Here is an 18,134-nt window from a genome sequence, read left to right on the forward strand (position 1 = left end):
GTGGCACAGAAGAGGCAGGGGGTGGCACTGGGCAGGAGGTGGCACCGGACAGGCAGGGGGTGGCATAGAACAGGCAGGGGGTGGCACAGAGCAGGCGGGGGGTGGCACCGGGCAGGCAGAGGGCGCCCCCGCTGGGGAGGAGCGGCTCGCCTTCGGGCGCGCTCGGCCATTTCCGTGCCCGCTCGGCAAGCTCCGCCGCCGCTCGGGCGCCTCCGGCGGGGCGGGGCGGGGCGGGGCGGAGAGGGGCGGGGCCTGCCCGGCGGGGCGGGGCCTTGGCGCGGCGCGGAGGGGCCCGTCCCGGCAGCAGACGGCCCGAGTCGGCCATGGCGTCCCCGTCGCGGCGGCTGCAGACGAAGCCGGTGATCACCTGCCTCAAGAGCGTCCTGCTCACCTACACCTTCGTCTTCTGGGTGAGCGCCGGCCCGCGGCCGCCCCGCCCCGCCCCCGCGGCACGTCGCGGCCGCGCCGGCCTGTCGCGACAGTCGCGAGCCACGGCGGCTTTCCCCTCTCCCCAGGTGTCGGGCATCGTGCTGCTGGCCGTGGGCGTGTGGGGCAGGGTGAGCCTAGCCGTTTACTTCTCCCTGCTGGACGAGAAGGCCACCAACGTGCCCTTCGTGCTGGTGGGCGCCGGCACCGTCGTCGTCCTCCTGGGCACCTTCGGCTGCTTCGCCACCTGCCGGGGCAGCACCTGGATGCTCAAGCTGGTGGGTGGCCCCGGACGGGGTGGGACGGGGTCCCATCCCCTCCTGACCCGCCGCGGCACGTCCCATCCTTCCCCCTCCCGTCCCGACCCCATCCCGTCCTACCCCATCTCATCCCGTCCCAACCCACCCCATTCCGTCCCATCCTGTCCTATCCCATCTCATCCCATCCCGTCCTACCCCATCTCATCCTGTCCTGACCCCATCCCGTCCTACCCCATCTCATCCTGTCCCAACCCACCCCGTTCCGTCCCATCCCGTCCTATCCCATCTCATCCCATCCCATCCTGCCCCATCTCATCCCATCCCAACCCCATCCCGTCCTACCCCATCTCATCCCATCCCAACCCACCCTATTCCATCTCATCCTGTCCTATCCCATCTCAACCCATCCTGTCCTACCCCATCTCATCCCATCCCAACCCCATCCCGTCCCAACCCACCCCATCCCGTCCCATCCCATCCTACCCCATCTCATCCCATGCCAACCCCATCCCGTCCCAACCCACCCCATCCCATCCCATCCCGTCCTACCCCGTCTCATCCCGTCCTACCCCATCCCACCCACCCCGTCCCATCCCGCCGTTTCTGCCCGCAGTACGCCATGCTCCTGTCCCTCATCTTCCTCATCGTCCTGGTGGCCGCCGTCGTGGGGTTCGTCTTCAGGCACGAGGTGAGTCTGGGCGGTCGCTGCTGTCTCCCGATGCTGCGGAGCAAGGTCGATGCTGGTTTTAACCCAAGTGCAGTTGCAAATGTCACTGGAGGGACAGAGGTGCTGCTGGGAGTGGGGATTAGTTTAGCTAAAGTGGGGTTAATACAGCCCAAAGTGCAGCTTGGTCCCCGAAAAGGCCCATAAGGTCCCATAAGGATAAGGCTGGGTGCAGGGTCCAGCCAGCATGGCACGCTGCCCCTCCGCCAGAACAGGCAAAGTAGCCCTGGACTTTAATTTCTGGCCTTGGTTTACTGCAATAATTTCTGTAATTAAAGCTCCTCTGAGGGTTCCTGTGCCATGGAACAGCCTGCTTGAGGGGCAGTTGGCACTGCACAGGTCCTTGTTATTACATGCAGCATCCCTGCCGCCACGGCGCATCCCAGCCTGCCCTTTAATACAGCGTTTAATTGCCTGGGTGTCCGGGGGAATGTCTGCTGGCCGCGGCCGGAGTCATTCCTGCCATCACCGAGAGGTGACTAACGCGGGGCCGCGGGTCCTGAAGCGCAGGAGGGGACGGCACCGCCGCAGAGACCTCTCTCTTGCAGATTAAGACGAACTTTGAAAGTAACCTCAACCTGGCCTTGAGGGACTACAACGTGACCGCGGATCGGCACAGCGAGGCCGTCGACACCATCCAGAGAACCGTGAGTGCCCCAGGCTGGTGCGTGGATGGCGGCGGGTGGGTACGCTCGCCTCGCCCCGCGCCCTCCCCTGGGAACCCCTGCAGTATCGGCATCCCTGTCGTGGTGCTGGGGGTCCTTTTGCACCACGGGTTTCTGAGTCTGGGAGGAGGTGCTGGGTGAGATGGGGGCAGTTCCTGGTGGGGCGAGGGCAGGGGAGCCGTGGGAGTGATGGTAGAAATAGGGGGTCAGTACCCTGGTGCGACTGTGCTCCCCAAACGTGTTTCTCCCTCCAGCTGCACTGCTGCGGGGTGCAGAACTATTCGGACTGGGAGAGGACTGAATACTTCACCCAGAAGGGCATCCCCCAGAGCTGCTGCAAGAGCCAGGATGACTGCTCGGAGGAGGATCTGAAAGACCCGAGCAAAGCCAAGCTGAAAGTGTTTGTGGATGTAAGTTAAGCTCAGAAAAATCCCCCTGCCAGTCCTGGAGGTGGGGAGGGCAGAGCTGGACGGGTGGAAAAGGCCTTGGTCTTCCCTGGGAGGCTCGAAAGGAGAACTACTCTCTCGATGCAGATGCCTTGTGGCCCAGGGACTCCCCTGGGGTGGAGGTAGGTGAAGGGTATGGAGGAACGAGCCCTCCCTCATGTCTGAGGTCCCCCCTACTCCTTCCTTGGAGGTCAGGGACCAGCCCGACCCAAGTGTTTGCACTGGGCGCTGTGTGTTTTGGAGAATAGGTGAATAAGGAGGTAATTTCCCAGTAAAGTTCGTTTCGGCGGCGCTGACATCTCCCGATGACGGTGCAAAGTCCTGAGGCGGTGCTGAGCACGGGTGACCTCATCCTGCAGGGACGGCTGGGTGATGCAAGGGATGTTCCTCTGATGAGTCACCTTGCTCAACCCAACGCTCCCTTTGGGAACAGCCCGTGGGCAAGCGCTCCCCTTGATAAGGAGGCTGGGCTGGGAGGCAGGATGGCGAAACGCTGATAGGAAAGTGACTTTGCCCGAGGTGAGGCAGGAGGGTGGCAGCCAGAAGCCCTCAGCTGCCCACACAGGAGCATCTTCTCCTGGAGCTGCTGGTGCTCTGGGGAGGTGTCGGTTTCTGCTCCCGGAGGGGTGGTGAAAAGCACCGGACCACGTTCTCGCTTTCCATCCTCTGCAGGGTTGTTTTTTCCTGGTTACGTCAACGATGGAGTCAAAAATGAGCGTTGTGGCTGGAATCTCCTTCGGCATCGCGTGCTTCCAGGTAAAATCTCCCTTGCCTGGCACAGGGGGAGTGCAGAGTGAAGCTAGCGTGTCTCCGGAGGTATTTAATTTCTGTGCAAATTCTGGTGTGTGTACAAAAGGCACGGCCTGTTTCACCCAGGGAGGAGCAGCTATTCTGCAGATTCTCCTTGGGTTTAATCTCACTATTGTGCAGTCTCCAGTCTCTTAAACCCAGGGCTGAAGCACCAGCTCTGTTTCCGTGAGCCCAGGTTAGTTGAGTGGAGCTCCTGTCTGAAACACCCAACTTCAAGAAAAAACAAACGGAGCCTGTGCCGGGCAAACTCCTTGCGTTTGCTGTAGGCAGGGATCAAGTCTGTGCCCTTCCTTTTCCTACCCACCGACCTCCCTTTTTATCAGGGAGGCGTTTTGGCATCACTTCTGCGTGGCTGGCTCCCTGCGAGCCCCTGTGGGGCTCCGCTTGTTCTGGCGGCTCACACCCCGCACGCCGCCTTACCCTGCGATTGCTTCCTTTCCCTCCCACTCCCCAACCTCTCCTTTACTTAATCCTGTAGGACGCTTCCTTCAGGAGCCGCGGCAGCAGCCTGCTCGCCGGCCCCTGCTCCGGCAGGCTTTATCCCGGCAGGAAACGAGAGGCCCCCGTCCCCAGCTCCGCCACGCTGGGCGTTGGGCACGCTGACGCTGCCCTGGGGTTTCCCGAGGCGCCGAGGGTTTTCCGACGCGCCTCAGCGGGAGCCGCGGGATGCGCAGCCGGCCCTTCTTCAGCTGGTTTGTGGAAGCTTGGTGGGCTCTCGGTGCTGCGGAGCGAGCTCAGCTGGCCGTGACTTTGGAGGGGCTTGAATTCACCCTCCCCTTGATCCGGCACGCAGAGGCCGTGGCGTGAGCTTCCAGGTGCTGCCACCCGGGACCGTTCGCTGACCACACCGGCGTGGGGAGAAGGGACCCCGCCGGGTTTCCAGGAACCTGTCCTGGAAAAGATATTTCTCGTGTAACAAGCGTGTCGCCTTGCGTTTCCCGTAACGGATGAACTGGGGGAGAGGCAGGAGCCAACAGCCCCTGGCTGCGGCGTGCGTTACCAAGTGCTTTCGGTTGCGGCTGGGAGAGCCCGAGAGCCGGAGCCGCTCCGCTGCGCCCAGCCGCTCGCCCCGCTCTCCTCCTCAGTTGGGCTGCGCTCACCGTGGGGTCACCGAGATGTGACCGACACACAAACGGTGAGCTGCACGCTCCCAGCTGCAAAATCATCTTGGCTGATGCCAGGCTTGGGAATTGTAACTGGTTCCTGGCTTTTATCACTTTCATCAAGCCTTGCTGTGTCGTGTAGCCAGCAGGGACCCATTACGCAAAATGTGCCTCTAACTTTGCTTGTGTAAGTCAAACTCCTGCAGGATCTGGCCCTAAATGTCTGTGCAGGGGCTGTGAGGCCACATTGTGATAACGGTAGTGTGTCCTTCAGATGCTGATGCGAAAACAGCAACCTTGCTTCCCCGCTGTCCTTGCAACAGGGAGAGGTGGCTGCTGTTCTCTAGTGGCTGTGTAATTGGCTGTGATGCTCCTGATATCTGTGTAATCTGCAAAATTACCATAAAACAGTAGATGCTTCATGAAGCAAAATGTAACAGGACAGGACGCAGAACATCTCTCGTGACGAGCTTGTTTGGCTGATGCCTGCCAGGATCCTCCGCTTCAGCCTCCCTCAGTTAGTCCGAAGCAGGGCGCAGCAGCCTGTGTTGCGGTTTGTAAATCCCACCGTCCATCCTTGGATTTTATAAAATTGATGCTCTAGAGCAATTTGTCAGGCTTTTCCCCTAAAACACCGTGTCCTGGTCTTGGCTGCCTCTGATGTGTGGGGTTTTTTTTCCTCTTTTTCAGTTGGTTGGCATCATTCTTGCGTGCTGCCTGTCCCAGTACATCACGAACAACCAGTACGAGATGGTGTAGCTGGCCCCCAGCACACTGTGGCTGTGGCCGTGGCCGGGTACGTCTGTCTGTCCAGCCGAGTAAGCTCGGTGGGCTGCCTCTGCATCCCTGGCTGCTGCCCGATCGCCCCTGGGGACCTTCGGCGCGGCGGCGGGTACCGCGGGGGGCGGCTGCGGGGGTAGAGGGCACCTGCGGGACCGTGTCTGCGATGTCATTTTAAGCTGTGTATAAATCCAGCTTTGTCTGCTCACACTTGCCTTGTGCATTGCAGGGTATGCTCTCTGCAGCCGGGGAGGATGCCACCACCTCCAGTTTTCCTCTGGATGCCGCTTCGTGAAATCTTGCTTTGAACTGACTGATCTTCTTCTCAACTAGCTCATAGAAACAAGTGCAGCAGCTGTCCTGGTGCGCTCAGGGACTTGTCCTAACACTACTCTGCCGTGCCACCGCGTGGGATAATTAGTGTAGCTGCGGTGGTTACAGCAAGCGCACTCCTCCGGGTGCTGCAGCCCCTGGCTCTTTCCTCGGCGGCACGCTCGAGTGCCGTGCCGAGCAGCCCGTGCTGGCGGCCTCGCGGGACTCCCAGTGCTCATCCTCGGTGCCTCCGTCGGGAAAGCGATGCTTCCCCTCATCTCTGGCAGCCCCTCGATGTCCCCTCGCTCTCTGGACGCGGAGGCTCTCGAGATGGGGCTGTTGCCTGCCTGAAGCCCTTGGCTCAGCCAGGTCTCAGCTTGTTGCCAAGCTCTCTCTCACCCCTGTCCTGGGTTTTATATACTTTTTTAGAGTTGTACTTTTTTAAGTACGGGCTGTAGTGATTCTTTGTAAGCTGTAGCGAGGTTTGGTGATGTAGCTCCTGGTGCCTTTACCTTGGTAGGTGTCCTTGCACCGAGTCAGCTGTGACTTGATTGTCAGTATTATATGCTGCTTTAACTCGTTTTGTGTATTGAGTAGAACTCTCTTGTCCTGAGACACAATAAATATTAAGATATTTTACTCTATGAAACAGCCTTGGCTTTTCTTTTCATCTCCTGGAAATTCCTCTGCTCGAGTTGCTGCAAAGAGCAGCAAACCCCCTGGGAGGTAATCCGCTCGCCCCGGGCCAGCCAGTAACCTCTGGACCATCGCCGCTTGCGTTTCTCCGATGCTCACTGGTGCACTTGCGCTTACAAATAACTTCTGTAATTGAATTTTCTTCATAACAGCGGTTGTGTAACAGTGCTGAAGCAGAAGGCCTGGAGCATCCCAGCCCAGGAGCCGGGCGGATGAGTTCAGACCCGTGCAAACGCGCGCATCCTCGCTCCGAGCAAAGGGCAGGACAGCACGGCTGGAGCTGCCTGCGTCCCCAGCCTCTCCCCGGGGCAAGAAACGCGGATTTAAGCTTTTGTGTTCGTTTGGTACTGCTCATCTCAGGGCTGTTTCATCAGCAAACCTTTGCCTTACTGAGCGTGGTGGTGCGGTGGTGCAGTGAAGCTCCTCTCCTGCCCAGCTTGGGGGAGTTTTGGGTCTCAAGCACCAAATTTGCCAGCGCTGTGGCTTGGAGCAGCCCGCCGGCTACTGAGGCTGTCTCTTCTGCTCCTGGGGAGGAGGGAGGTGTAAAAGGAGGGGTTAAGCCACGGGTAGGAGCGGTGGCCCTTTGTCGGCACCATCCCTCTGGCAAACACTGCTCTGGTGCTGGGTGAGCTGCCCCAACCACACCGCCCCGTGGTGCGACAAATGACCCGGTATGGGACAGCCTCGCTGCTGATGGAGGAACCCGAGGAGAAACACCCGAAACCCGTATGTTGCATTTAACCTGGGTGAGTAAATCAAACCGTTGTCAGCACCTGGCTGGCTGAAAGCCTCCTGGGTCGGGACGGCGAGGCAGAGTGCGTCAGAGCACGGAAACCGGGTTGGAGAGATCAGCCGATGGCAATTAATGGATGGATGGAGACAGGGGCAGGAACACGTGAGAAGCAGGGCCAGGTTTGGATAAACCCATCCTCATCAGAAAGCCCGTGCAGAGGGAAGCGACCGTGCAGCCTCCTTCCCTGGGTGGGCAGCGGAGGCGATGCCGGGTGGGTGGCAATGGTGCCGGCAGAGGGTGGCACGGGGAGCCTGGAGGTTTCTGGGTTGCTGCAGGAAAACCAGCACTGACTGACTGTGCTAAGCTGGGGAGCGTGGAGGCTTGTCCAGCCTGCTCGTCCCCATGGCCGGCGACAGGCACTGTGGCCATCAGAGGGTGCAGATCTTATCTAGTTAAATAGTGCTTAAGTAGACACCTCGCTTTAAATGTGGAGAGACAGCGGTAACGTCTGGGAGGTACAGGCGTGTGCTGGGGGAGATGCCAGGCAGACCTGGGACACTGCTCTCCTGGCAAAGGCATTGGGCACACTTTGGTGACCCGGCTGGACCCACCGAGCCGGGACACGGGCACCGGTGGCTGGCCCCAGGGCTCCGGTTTCCCGCAGCAGCTGTGGTCGGGTGAGTTTCACATATCCCCTCCTCTCAGGGAGAATAAATGTCTTCGGGGACTTGTCGGAAACGCTTGGTGTCCCCAAGACTGCTTGGTGTCCCTGAGGACGCCGCGCAGGGAGCTCTGCTGCACCGCGCTCCCAGTGTTTTAACCACGTTGCCAGCACAGCTGTGAACAGGGGTGGAAGGAACGGCCCTTAAAACCTGCTCACATCCCCACAGGAGCCGCAGGGATATGGGGAAGGCCTGGCAGCCCCGCTGACACCGCCGCTGGCACCCGGCACAGTGGCAGCGAGCAGAGCCCGACCTCTGCCCGTGCGGCCGGGCAGGCTCATCCCTCCAGGTGTTTCCCTGGAAAGCACCGGCCGTGGCAGCACGTGCTCCCTCAGGGACACCGAGAGGGTTTCCCCCAGTGACACCCACGGTCCGTCAAAGCTCTTCGGCAGCAGCCGGCTCCCTCGGGATGAAAGCTGGAACCTGGGGTCTGGCGTGAGCACCGAGCCCACGAGCAAGGGAAGGCTGCGCGGGGATTTTGGCCGCCAGCCCTCAGCGCTGCTGCAGGCAGTGTCCCGCTCAGGGCGGCTGCAGTGTCAAGGACTTACTTTTTCCCTCCAGCAGCTCGGGTTTTACTCATTTGTCGGTCACAGGGCTGGGGACAGCTGATGGCACCTGGGGTCGTCCGCGCCTCCGCTCCCGCTGGCTTTTGCTGCCCGGTTCCCTGGGGGCTCCCGGTGCCCGCTCCTGCCTCTGCCTCGCCCGCACACCACCACGCTGCACATCGCTCCTGAGGGGCCCGCTGCCATCCCTGAGCTGTCGCTAATAACTACCGAACACACCAGAGCATGCTGGAGCAGAGGGTCGAGACGTGCTGAACAACTACCAGCGCTGTCAGGGAGCAAATTAGGGACCTCCGCACGTTCCCAGTGAGGCGAGCGCCGGCAGTCCTGGTACCTGAGTTATGGATGCTCGTGACAAGGCAGCCGAGCAATTAGATCACTTCTCAGACCCATTAAGCGTCACAGACTGAGACTAAACGACTTTCCATTTTCTTTGCAATCGCTCATACAAGACGTTTATTGTTTGCCTCTTGCTGCTCAGCGTGGCGATGATGCACTCGAGCGTGGCCTCCCCCAGCCCCGTGGGAGCAGCGCGGGATGCCGGGGGGACAGGCGGTGCCCGCGCGGCATCTCGCCGGCAATCAAGCAGGTAACGACCCGCGCGTAGGCTACGTCAGGACTCATCCGGACGGGTGACGACGTGCCAGGCGGGCACGGGGCAGCACCCAAGCGCCGGGTGCTGCGCGGCGGGGGCTACACCCTGCCCAGCATCCGCGCGATCCACCAGTTGCAGGGCATGATGATCCGGCAGATGACCCTCCCGCCCTGGTAGCAGTAGGGGTAGGGGTAGTAGCCCAGGAGGGGCTCGCAGACCCGCCGGCAGTAGCGGTTGGCGCGGCGGCACTGGGCGCAGCAGTAGCCTCGCTCATCCCACAAGGGGTGGAACTCCAGCCCGTTCTCCGACTGTCAGGAAAAGCCAGCGTCAGCTTAGTGAGGAGGGTGGGTGGCCGAGGGACCCCGGGAACATGACCAGGACACCTTGGAAGCGTGACCAGGACAACCCAGGAGCATGGACGGGATAGCCAGGACATCCTGGGACCGTGGCCAGGACACCCCAGGGAGCATGGACAGGACAGCCAGGACACCCATGGACAGGGCACCATAGGGACATGGCCAGGACACCCCAGGAGTGTGACCAGGACACCCCGGGACCATGGCTAGGGCACCCCAGGGTGCAATTCCCCGCACTCACGTAGTCGTTGACGGGCAGGTCCTCCTCGGTGAGCTGCCGTGCCTGGCGCTTGGGCCCTGCCTGCGTGTCCTTCTTCGCCTCATGTTCGCTCCCCCCATCCAACCAGCTCTGGTTGTCTATGAGCAGCTCAGGATCTTCTTCTTCTGCCCCTTCAAGGTTGGCCAGCTCAGGAGCTACAGGAAGAGCCCAAAAGTTGCTGTCAACAACCAGGGAGCAGGAGGACAAATGCAGCAGCAGGCATTAATGGCTCTACCAAAATTTGGTGCCAGGGTACAAGAAAACCCCACCGGCAAACCATCTGTACACCATTGCCTCCTGCTCTTACCAAGCCTGGGAGATGATATGGTGGGAGGAGAGGGTAGAGCAGACATGGCCCGTCTCCTCCCTGCGCTCGTGGGTGGTGGGTACCCGTGGGTGGTGTTGGCATCCCCTGCGTGGGGCACGTGTGGGAAGCACGTCCTCGCGGTGAGCTCTGCTGCTGGGGGGGGCGGGGGATTTGTAAAGCCCCAGCAAAGCAACAGGAGCCAAGGACAGCAGCCTCCCTCTGCGTTGGGGGTCTCTGATGCCCACTTGCTCCCAGGACCATCGATGGCCGTGAGCTGACTGGTACCTGTGGGGGACGGGATGCACGTCTGTGGCTGCAGAGCGGAGGGAGTTTTCTCGGCAGGGGTTTTAAACTAGCTCATTCGGATAGAAGTGGGTTAGAGAGAGCGGGTTAATTATGCCGGCGGATCTCAGAGGCCACAACCTCTGTGAGGGCTGTGTAGTGAGCAGCTGGAGATGGCAACCCTGTTGTGTGATTTAGATGCAGATGTCTGCTCATGCTCTGATGTTCATGCAGTGACGAGAATTTAGGCGTCCCAGTTTCCAGCAGTGCTGGCTTCTTTGCAGGTACAAAGGGTTTTTTTGGTTTTTTTTTTTTTTGCTTTGTTATGAGGAGGGTGGCCACTCTACAAAGTGCAGGGCAGTGGGGAGCCGGCAGAGACAAGTGCTTTGTAGAGAGAAACTTCAGCCCCTGCTATTAGAATGGCCATACTCTCTCGTGGTCGTGGCTAACATTGTGGTCGTGTCTGAGATGTACGAGGCTGTGGGAATGGGTTCCCACCATGTCACAGTGGGGGGACATGGCAGGGGGAACGTGGGTGGGCGGCAGGGCTGCTCCTGGCGAGGGGGCTCACGAGCACTTCGCGAACGAGACGGCTCCTTGTACCTGCTATTGGAGTAGGGTGGATCCAGTAGATGGTCACGTTTCGGCAGATGTCAAAAATTTTGGAGCTCTTCAGGAACTCCTTGTTCTGTATGGGCTTTTCCCCAGGCACCCAGACCACGGACTGCTCAAAGTAGGTGGTCGTGATTTCTTCCCCCTGGAAGAAGAGCGAGATTTCACCCCGGCGTGGTGAGATACCCTCTCCCCACCGCTGGCTGCTTCTCCTCCCTCGGCTTACCCTGAGGCACTTCTCCCCTCCCAAAAAGCAGCTGAACTTCATCTGCCTTGGCTTGTGGTGCTCGCTGGGTGCACATGCAGTACCCCGCTGGTCCTCAAGTAGGGAGACCCACCACGAGCCTCGTCTTCCCTGTCTGCTTCCAGCCAACACCACCCCGCTCTCTCTTCCCTCCGTTCATCGCGCTTCAAGAGCCTTCTCCTGTGCAGTCCCCACCATCTGGAAGAGCCTTCTGGAGTGCCCCAGCTCATTTAAAACCCAAGATTAAAACATCTCCTCTCTGCTTTGCTCTTACTACTTAATTTCTCTCTCCTTCTGCTACGGATTTTGTGATCGAACACTTTAATTTATTCCTCACAGAAATTCTTTGCGCGGCCATACTCTGTAATTTATACCACATGCCTCTGCTGTTGCATTAGTCCATGGTGTGTTTTGGCAGGCGCTTAGGAAGGGAGATATATAAAGATTATTGGATGGGTCTGCGCTGAGTTATCTGCCAAGGCAACGTTTTGTATGTTGGTGGTGGTAGCCCATAGAGCAAGCTGGCAAATGGCATTTTTGTCTCCAGAAGGCGTCTGGGGCTCTGTTTCTCTTTTAGAGAGTTTTTCCTTATGGCTTTGGGAAGTCTTAGGAAAGAGCCAACACAACCTGACCCAGTCTGAGTCGTTTTCGGAGTCGCTGGTGAAAGCCATGGGGTTGGGGAGGTGCTGCCTGAAGGACCTGGCAGCGCGCAGGCTCTGGGAAGAGATGACTAGAGCTTACATCTACATTTATCTCATTGGGTTTTACATTTCAGCTCTCAACCCGGGGCAATGTTCTGCTAAAGCCTGGGAAGTCACATCCCTTTTACGACGCTAGCCGAAAAGATCTATTAGCTTCTTATGGCATAATCAAAGAATCGGTGTCTGGGAATTTGGGTCATGATTCAGGGAAATGTTTCTGCCCACGCTTCGTTTCAAACACGTGTCCTGCTGGAGTTTTATCTGCAACAGCTTCCTTGGGGGCGATTCAATCTGCTACCACCCTTCGTCTGGCAAACGGGGAGGCGGGAGGGCTGCGCCACCGCCGGGGGCTCGGCGATGGGGACGGGGACAGGGGACAAGGGACAACTGCTTTCAAGGGACTGAGCCATCACCCCGGGTTACACCATCAGAGAGGGGTTAGAGTATGGAGACAAACACTTTTTTTCCCCACAGCATGCAAAGCGTGAGACTCCTTGTAGCGGGATGTGGTGGGCAAAAGTCCAATGGGTGTAAGAAGCCATCAGGCACATCGATGGGAGGAGGGTCGGTGCAGGACAGGGAGGTGGCCCCAGCCCAGTGCTTCCCACCTCCCCGGGCTGTACGCCAAGTGCCTTCTCAAATCGCATTTCTTAAACGCGGCTGCTCTTTTAAATTCATTACTTCTGCCTCATTCTGCTTCAGAACATGAGGCTCAATTCTTGGAGAAAAGAATTTGATTGACTTTTTGGTGCCTGCTAATCCTGAGCTGCCTTGCGACCTTTTGACTACAACAGGATTATTGTTCTTGATCTCCGGTATTGTACTGAGAGGTTTTTGTCTGTCGGCTGTCTAATCCCATCTCTTTCCACTTGTTGTTTTTAGAAGCAGTCCTCTGAAATAAGATCATTTTATGAAGCGATCACAACTCATTATTTCTTTATTGCAGCATCTCTGGGAAGGCTGGAGCAGATGGAAGGGCGGTAGGGACGGCAGCCACGCTCCCAACGCCAGGGAGAGGAGTGGGTTTCACTGGGGGCAGAGGGGTGTCCTGTTTTATTCACCTACCTCAAGCTCAGGGATCTTGGCCTCTGTCGTCTCAGGTAGGACTTTAGTCTGAGTTTTGATGAAACATTTTTGGAGGCCCACAAAGAAGATGCCAGTTATTCCCTACAGCATCAAAACAAACACCAAAAAAGCAGTCAGGGCAAAGCAGGAGGATAAATAACCCCATCGTATGGAGGGTACAGCTGGATGAGGGTTTAGTCGTATTTTTCCTGTTGACGTTTTTGTGCAAACTCTGTTCAGCAGTGGTGCTAAGATGTACTAACAGGTTCTCCTAAGAGATATTGCATTTTACGGTTTGGGAGAATTGGGCTTTTTACAAATATTTTGAGGTAGATAGTCATAAAATTTTACTTTGCTCCCCTTCTCCTTATAACTATCACGAGCTCTAGTTATCAGAAATAAAAATATGCAGAATAGCATCTGACCATTACGGTTATATGAACATTGGGCCCCCAGTTCCTGCTAGGCTATTAGCTGAAAATTTTGCCATATGTCACTGCACAGGGTATTTCCCTACAAATTTTAATTAGGTTTCAGAGAGAGCCTACAACATTGTCATGAGGTTTTAATGCTCTCCAGACAGACAAATGTACTGGGCTCGGACAGATTTATGATGATTGCATTCCTTTGCAAGGATAAATCCAATAACTAGGTCTTGCTTTTAAGATGTATTTCACTGGAACTGAACCGCGCCGCTATTAAAGACCGGTGGAAGCTTACGTAGATACACATCTCCTTTCCTTTGAGAGCATCCCCAGAGAGTCTGCATCTGGGAATTGCTCTCCCTGACGCAGAAGCAAATCATCCTGGGACTTGCTCCAGCAATCCCGTGGTGTCCTAAGGGATCCCGCCAGTCCCGCTGTAAGACCGCAGGCAGGGTCCCGGGGCCGAACCCTGCCGCACTCACGTTTTTGAAGTCATGGATCTCCAGGATTTCCTCGCTGCCGTTCCCGCTCCTGAAGGTCTCCGTCCTGGCCAGCGGGTCGATCTCCATCACAATCTTCTTCTTCTCCCCGTGGCTGAAGAACGTGTGCTCCATGTCGTAAACCTGTGAGAGCCAAAACCACTCAGGGGTCGGCTCAGCCCCCACCCGATTTCGTACGCCGGCTGGTGGGCGAGCAGGCTGGTGCTGGGTGCGTGACCACTGATGCTGGGTACCCTGCCACGGGGCCGGCTGCTCCCTTGCGCCCCGGCTCTGAGCCAGGACCATCATCGGGATCACGCAAGGAGAGGCAGGTCCTGGGTGCCAGGGCTGGGAAGAAGGGCAGGACGGGGCCAGGCTGCGGGGGGTACATGTGTGTCAAGCCGGGGAGGAGATGCTCATCCCACACTTGCACCAGGAGCTTTGCCACGGCTCAGCCTTCGCTGGTGCTCTCTGTGGCATGAGCCTGTTCACGTCCCAGGCTGGACTGAAGTCCTGAGCCCAAGGGATCTCGCTTTCCCTTCTCCCTGACTTTCTTGCTCCATCATTACATCCCTGGCTTGCTTGCTCCATCACTCTGTCCCCATCTTTCTTGCTCCATTACTGTATGCCCGTCTCGCTTGCTCCATCACTGTGTCCCCAGCTTGCTCGATCCATCGTGTCATCCCCATCTCGCTTGCTCCATCTCTGCACCTTCTGTTTTTCCTGGAAAGGCAGAGGTAAAAGCCTCTCTCTGCCTGGAGGAGATCAGGGATTGCCTGCGGATTAAAGACCTCCTCGAGGGCTGCTGAAGAGCTTCGGGGCGTAGCAGCCGGCTTCCCGGCGGCACTCATCCCTGCGGGGAGCCGGGGGGAGCAGCCCTCTCCTCCTCGCAGGTGCTCACTGCACTCAGCCAGCCCGGCAGCCCTCCAGTCTCTGCGGATGCCTGACCCTTCAAGGATGAGTAGTGGCAGATGCTATTTGAAGCACAAAAATGATTCTGCTGGCGCAGCGAGAGCTGGCAAGCCTTGGGGAGTCTCATTTCCCAAATCAAACGGTGCCGTGCGGAAGCAAAGGGTTTGTGCAAAACCCCTCGAGTCCACGGAGCAGCGGGGAGCGATGGAGGAATGGGGATGGGAAAGCCCCGTTTGTCCCCTGGCACGGCCGCGGAGCCGGGGAAGGAGCACCCTGGTCCTGCAGCAATGCGCGGGTGAGGGGCAGGGGCTCTGCCGGCTGTCCCAACCTCAACCCCCTTTCACAGTCCCCTGGTTCTTGCACATCCCTCCCCATCAGGGGGTTCAAAACCTCTTAGCGATGTTTTCAAGCACCAGCATCCCCTGTTTTGCAAGCACTGGATGCAGAACTGGCCGTGCAGGCGGTAACTGCCAGGTACCTTTACCTCTGTTTAAAAGTTAGAAGTGATGTGCGCCTTGGCGGCCATGAGCATCTCCTGTTAGTCAGCAGGAGGCTTTTATAAAGATATATAGCTGTCAATGGATTTTACGGTATGGTAAAAATAGTCTGAAGCCTGAAATGGCTGGAAGGCCGCTGGTTTTGACTGACAAAAAGCACACGGCGCCATAAATAATTTCTAGGAGGGTAGGATCCCGGGTGGCACCTTACCTTCGAGTGCCTCTCCATTTACAAAGAATTACTTTTGCCAGTGCAGTGGCCAGCTAACCCATTTGGGCTTTGCCGGCTCCGTGCTGCTCAGAGAGCTGTGAGATGTTTTATAGGGCTAAAAATGACACTTGCTTGCGAATCGTTGAAATACGTCCCCCTGCGAGGCTGCGACGAGCCCCTCGTTAGCTGACTCATCGCCTTCCCTCGCCGGCTGTGCCGGCCGGCGCGGATGCTGCCGTGCGGAGGGCAGCGCCGTGTCCAAGGCCACCCCTCAGAGGAACAAGTCTTCTTTAAAGATTTTTTTCCACTCTCCAGTTGCATGAAGGGAGCTCAAAGGGGTTTTTGTTCTTTAAAGAGTTTAATTCCCCTTGGTTTATATTTTTGAGAATTAGGAACTTCCAGCCTCGCCCGTCCTGCTTTTCCCGGAGGACTCCCGGCCCAACTGGAGAAGTTGCTGCCCCACGGCCGCAGAGGAGTTTGCGATGCGGAACGCCGGGAACATCAGTTTTCAGCTCTACCCGAAGAACATCTCTGCTTTCCTGCGATCTCGCGCTTCATGTGCCTGCCCGTCAGGCATTGTGAAGGGCTTTCAGAAATACCAATGGATTCCATCCTCCACCAGTGCCCACCGATGAGGATGCCGAGGGCCAGTGCTCCAGATGACCTTTCCGAGGCTGAAGCGATGGCTCCGTGCCGTCGGCTTGGAGAAAACCTCACCTCCAGGGGTTAACAGCCTCTTCCCCCCGTGGCTGGCACGCACCCTATTTTTCGAGGAACAGTAGAGACTTTATAACCGTCTTGGCAGGAGCCTGGAGGCACATATGGCTTTTATTGCTCTTTCTTTTCTTTTTGGGGGTATTTATTTCTATTTGCTGATAAGAAGACAAAGTTTCCAGCGAGCGGGGTGCTTCCTCTGCCCAGCGGGATGGAAGCCTGGCTGGGCTGGCCCGGCTCCGGCATGGGGCAGGGAGGAGAGAGGAGATGCCACCGTGGGAAAGAGGCCGCCTTGGCTGCGCACGGGAATTTTGGAGACGTTCTTGAGTCAACGGCGTCAGGGCGCAAAGCAGGGCCTCCTGGATGAGCATGGAAACTCAAAGGGGAGGGGGATGAGGAGCAGCGGGCAGGCCGTTGGCTTCAAGCTTAAGCGATTTGCTGGGGGTATGGGATAAAAAAAACGGGTTTTGGCAGAATTGCCAAGATGCTGGGCAGAAGTGGGCAGAGATGTATGGGAGATGCGCAGCCCCGCTGCCGCCCCCGGCACGCTCGGCACTTACAGCAGCGTCTGTCTGGGGAGCTGGGAATAAACGAGCCCAATCCAGTTAGCAGGAGCTCCTCCAAAAGCTAATCCGTCTCACCGTCCCCTCACATTGCAGACACATTAAAGTAAGAAATATAATCCATGACAATCAATCACCACTGCGTCCTGGCTTTCTCTCCTCTTTATGCGGTGGCATAATGACTTTTCCACCAGTTTCTGGCAAGATAATTGAAATGAAATGGAAAATATTTTCTTACTTGTCATAAAATTTGCTGCCGGTGAAATAGGAGTAACTTTAACTCTTCGTGGCGTAGCTCCCATCCCCTGTAATTGTCAGCTAGGGAAAGAATGCGGTGATAGAGAAAAAAACCCAGCCCGTATAAAGTAAAAGCTAGTTATGAATAATACAAAGACTTTTAAAAGTCCCATGAATACTTGTGGTCTAAGAAAATGCATTTTGCAAAGTTGCCTGTGTTTCGGGGTGTAGTTAAAAGTTTCAGTGAGTCGGGGGGGGAACACGTCTGTCTGGGGGAGCAGCACTCTGAAGCGCTGGGTCGGAGAGTTTTTACTTACTTTTCTGGGTGTTGGGTTCCAGAGATATTTGACACCAAAAAATATCAGAATAAGAGAAACGAGCAGGACGCTGAAGAGCACTCCGCAGATCTGGTATCTGGTGCAGGTCTTCTTTCGCGTCTTGGATGCTTCTGCCTAATTAATGACAAAACAGCGATAGCCAGCGGGCCGCTGACGATTCAAGGAGGGACGAGCACACGCGCGTATCAGACCTCTATCACGCTGACAAGCTGCACGGTGGCAAAGCAAGCCACGAACTTACGTCCAGAAAGCGGCAGTCCTCCGGGCTCTCCCGAGCCGTCCCTCCCATGGTCTCCTCCGTGTGCGAGGACGCGAGCCCGCTCCGAGGTGGAGTTTCAAGAGGCTCTGGGCTGCACATGCGGCGGGGAAGGCTGGGTCACCGCCGCCCCCGTGACGGCGGCAGCCAGCTTTTCCCCCCCGCAGCCCGCTGGGCCCCGGGTGCTCCCGCAGAGCTCGCCCTTTGCCCGGCGTGAGCGATTCCCACGCTTTTGGCGACGAGCCCGCACGAAGCTCTACCGTGCGTTCTCCGTCGGCCACGTCCAGGGTCCCCTTTTTTTTGGCTCAAGCTCTGCTCCTGCCCTCCGCTTCTGACGGCTGGAGGTGTCCCGGTTGTGCTCCGGGGACGTGGGCACTGCTGCTCTCGGGGGGGCCGCTCGCTCGTGCCGATGCGTGCGGTGGGGGGGGGGGTTCCGCAGCGGGGACAGCCCCGGAGCTGCCCACGGGTGTGCATACGCACGTGCGTTTGGGCGCACGCGGGCGCGCTCGCACGGGCACGGGTGTGCGCGTGCGTATGTGCGTGCACGCTTGGGCGCGCGCGGGGGTGTGCACGCACATACGCGGGGGTGTGCACGCACACGCACGTGTGCACACGCTCACTGCCAGCCCTCAGCGATGCGGTGGGAAGCCCGAGATCTCCCCGTGGAGGGTTCTGGCATCCTGCTCCCACTTTGCGCAAAGCCTTGCCCCAAAGTGGGCCTAGCCAGGAATTTCCTGACTAATTCTTTTTTTTGCTACATTCAAAAATTTCCATTTGTTGAAATCATACCCTTTTTTTTTTTTTTTTTTTTTCACGGAAATGAACCCATCTTAAGAAAGGC

General features: G+C 57.6%; 2 protein-coding genes across 2 annotated transcripts; one reads left to right on the forward strand and one right to left on the reverse strand.

Annotated features, from left to right (window-relative positions):
* The first annotated feature begins 266 nt into the window (after positions 1 to 266).
* TSPAN6 (tetraspanin 6) lies at positions 267 to 6,158 on the forward strand. The gene is made up of 8 exons (XM_049828099.1): positions 267 to 410; positions 516 to 704; positions 1,300 to 1,374; positions 1,959 to 2,057; positions 2,330 to 2,485; positions 3,194 to 3,277; positions 5,125 to 5,230; positions 5,444 to 6,158. Exons 1-7 carry the CDS (start codon positions 324 to 326, stop codon positions 5,191 to 5,193), a joined length of 759 nt encoding a protein of 252 aa, XP_049684056.1. The 5' UTR covers positions 267 to 323; the 3' UTR covers positions 5,194 to 5,230; positions 5,444 to 6,158.
* Positions 6,159 to 8,677: 2,519 nt separating this feature from the next.
* Positions 8,678 to 17,622, reverse strand: TNMD (tenomodulin). Its single transcript, XM_049827928.1, has 7 exons — positions 17,279 to 17,622; positions 17,017 to 17,151; positions 13,569 to 13,709; positions 12,662 to 12,763; positions 10,643 to 10,796; positions 9,433 to 9,605; positions 8,678 to 9,143 (listed from the first exon to the last, which is right to left on the reverse strand). The coding sequence occupies exons 1-7, from the start codon at positions 17,393 to 17,395 to the stop codon at positions 8,934 to 8,936; spliced, it is 1,032 nt and encodes a 343-aa protein (XP_049683885.1). The 5' UTR covers positions 17,396 to 17,622; the 3' UTR covers positions 8,678 to 8,933.
* Between the last annotated feature and the right edge of the window lie 512 nt (positions 17,623 to 18,134).

This window comes from Accipiter gentilis, chromosome 24 (genome assembly GCF_929443795.1).
Source record: "Accipiter gentilis chromosome 24, bAccGen1.1, whole genome shotgun sequence".
NCBI classification, from domain to species: Eukaryota; Metazoa; Chordata; class Aves; order Accipitriformes; family Accipitridae; genus Astur; species Astur gentilis.

What these genes read in the sequence shown, in the direction of transcription:
- TSPAN6 (XM_049828099.1), top strand. Translation starts at nt 324, where the DNA reads ATGGCGTCCCCGTCGCGGCGGCTGCAGACGAAGCCGGTGATCACCTGC. An exon ending in CCTACACCTTCGTCTTCTGG is followed by an intron (nt 411 to 515) that starts GTGAGCGCCGGC and finishes CCCTCTCCCCAG; the next exon opens with GTGTCGGGCATCGTGCTGCT. An exon ending in TCGGCATCGCGTGCTTCCAG is followed by an intron (nt 3,278 to 5,124) that starts GTAAAATCTCCC and finishes CCTCTTTTTCAG; the next exon opens with TTGGTTGGCATCATTCTTGC.
- TNMD (XM_049827928.1), bottom strand. Translation starts at nt 17,395, where the DNA reads ATGTGCAGCCCAGAGCCTCTTGAAACTCCACCTCGGAGCGGGCTCGCG. An exon ending in CCACCCTACTCCAATAGCAG is followed by an intron (nt 9,606 to 10,642) that starts GTACAAGGAGCC and finishes CTCTTCCTGTAG; the next exon opens with CTCCTGAGCTGGCCAACCTT. An exon ending in ACCTGCCCGTCAACGACTAC is followed by an intron (nt 9,144 to 9,432) that starts GTGAGTGCGGGG and finishes TTTTCCTGACAG; the next exon opens with TCGGAGAACGGGCTGGAGTT.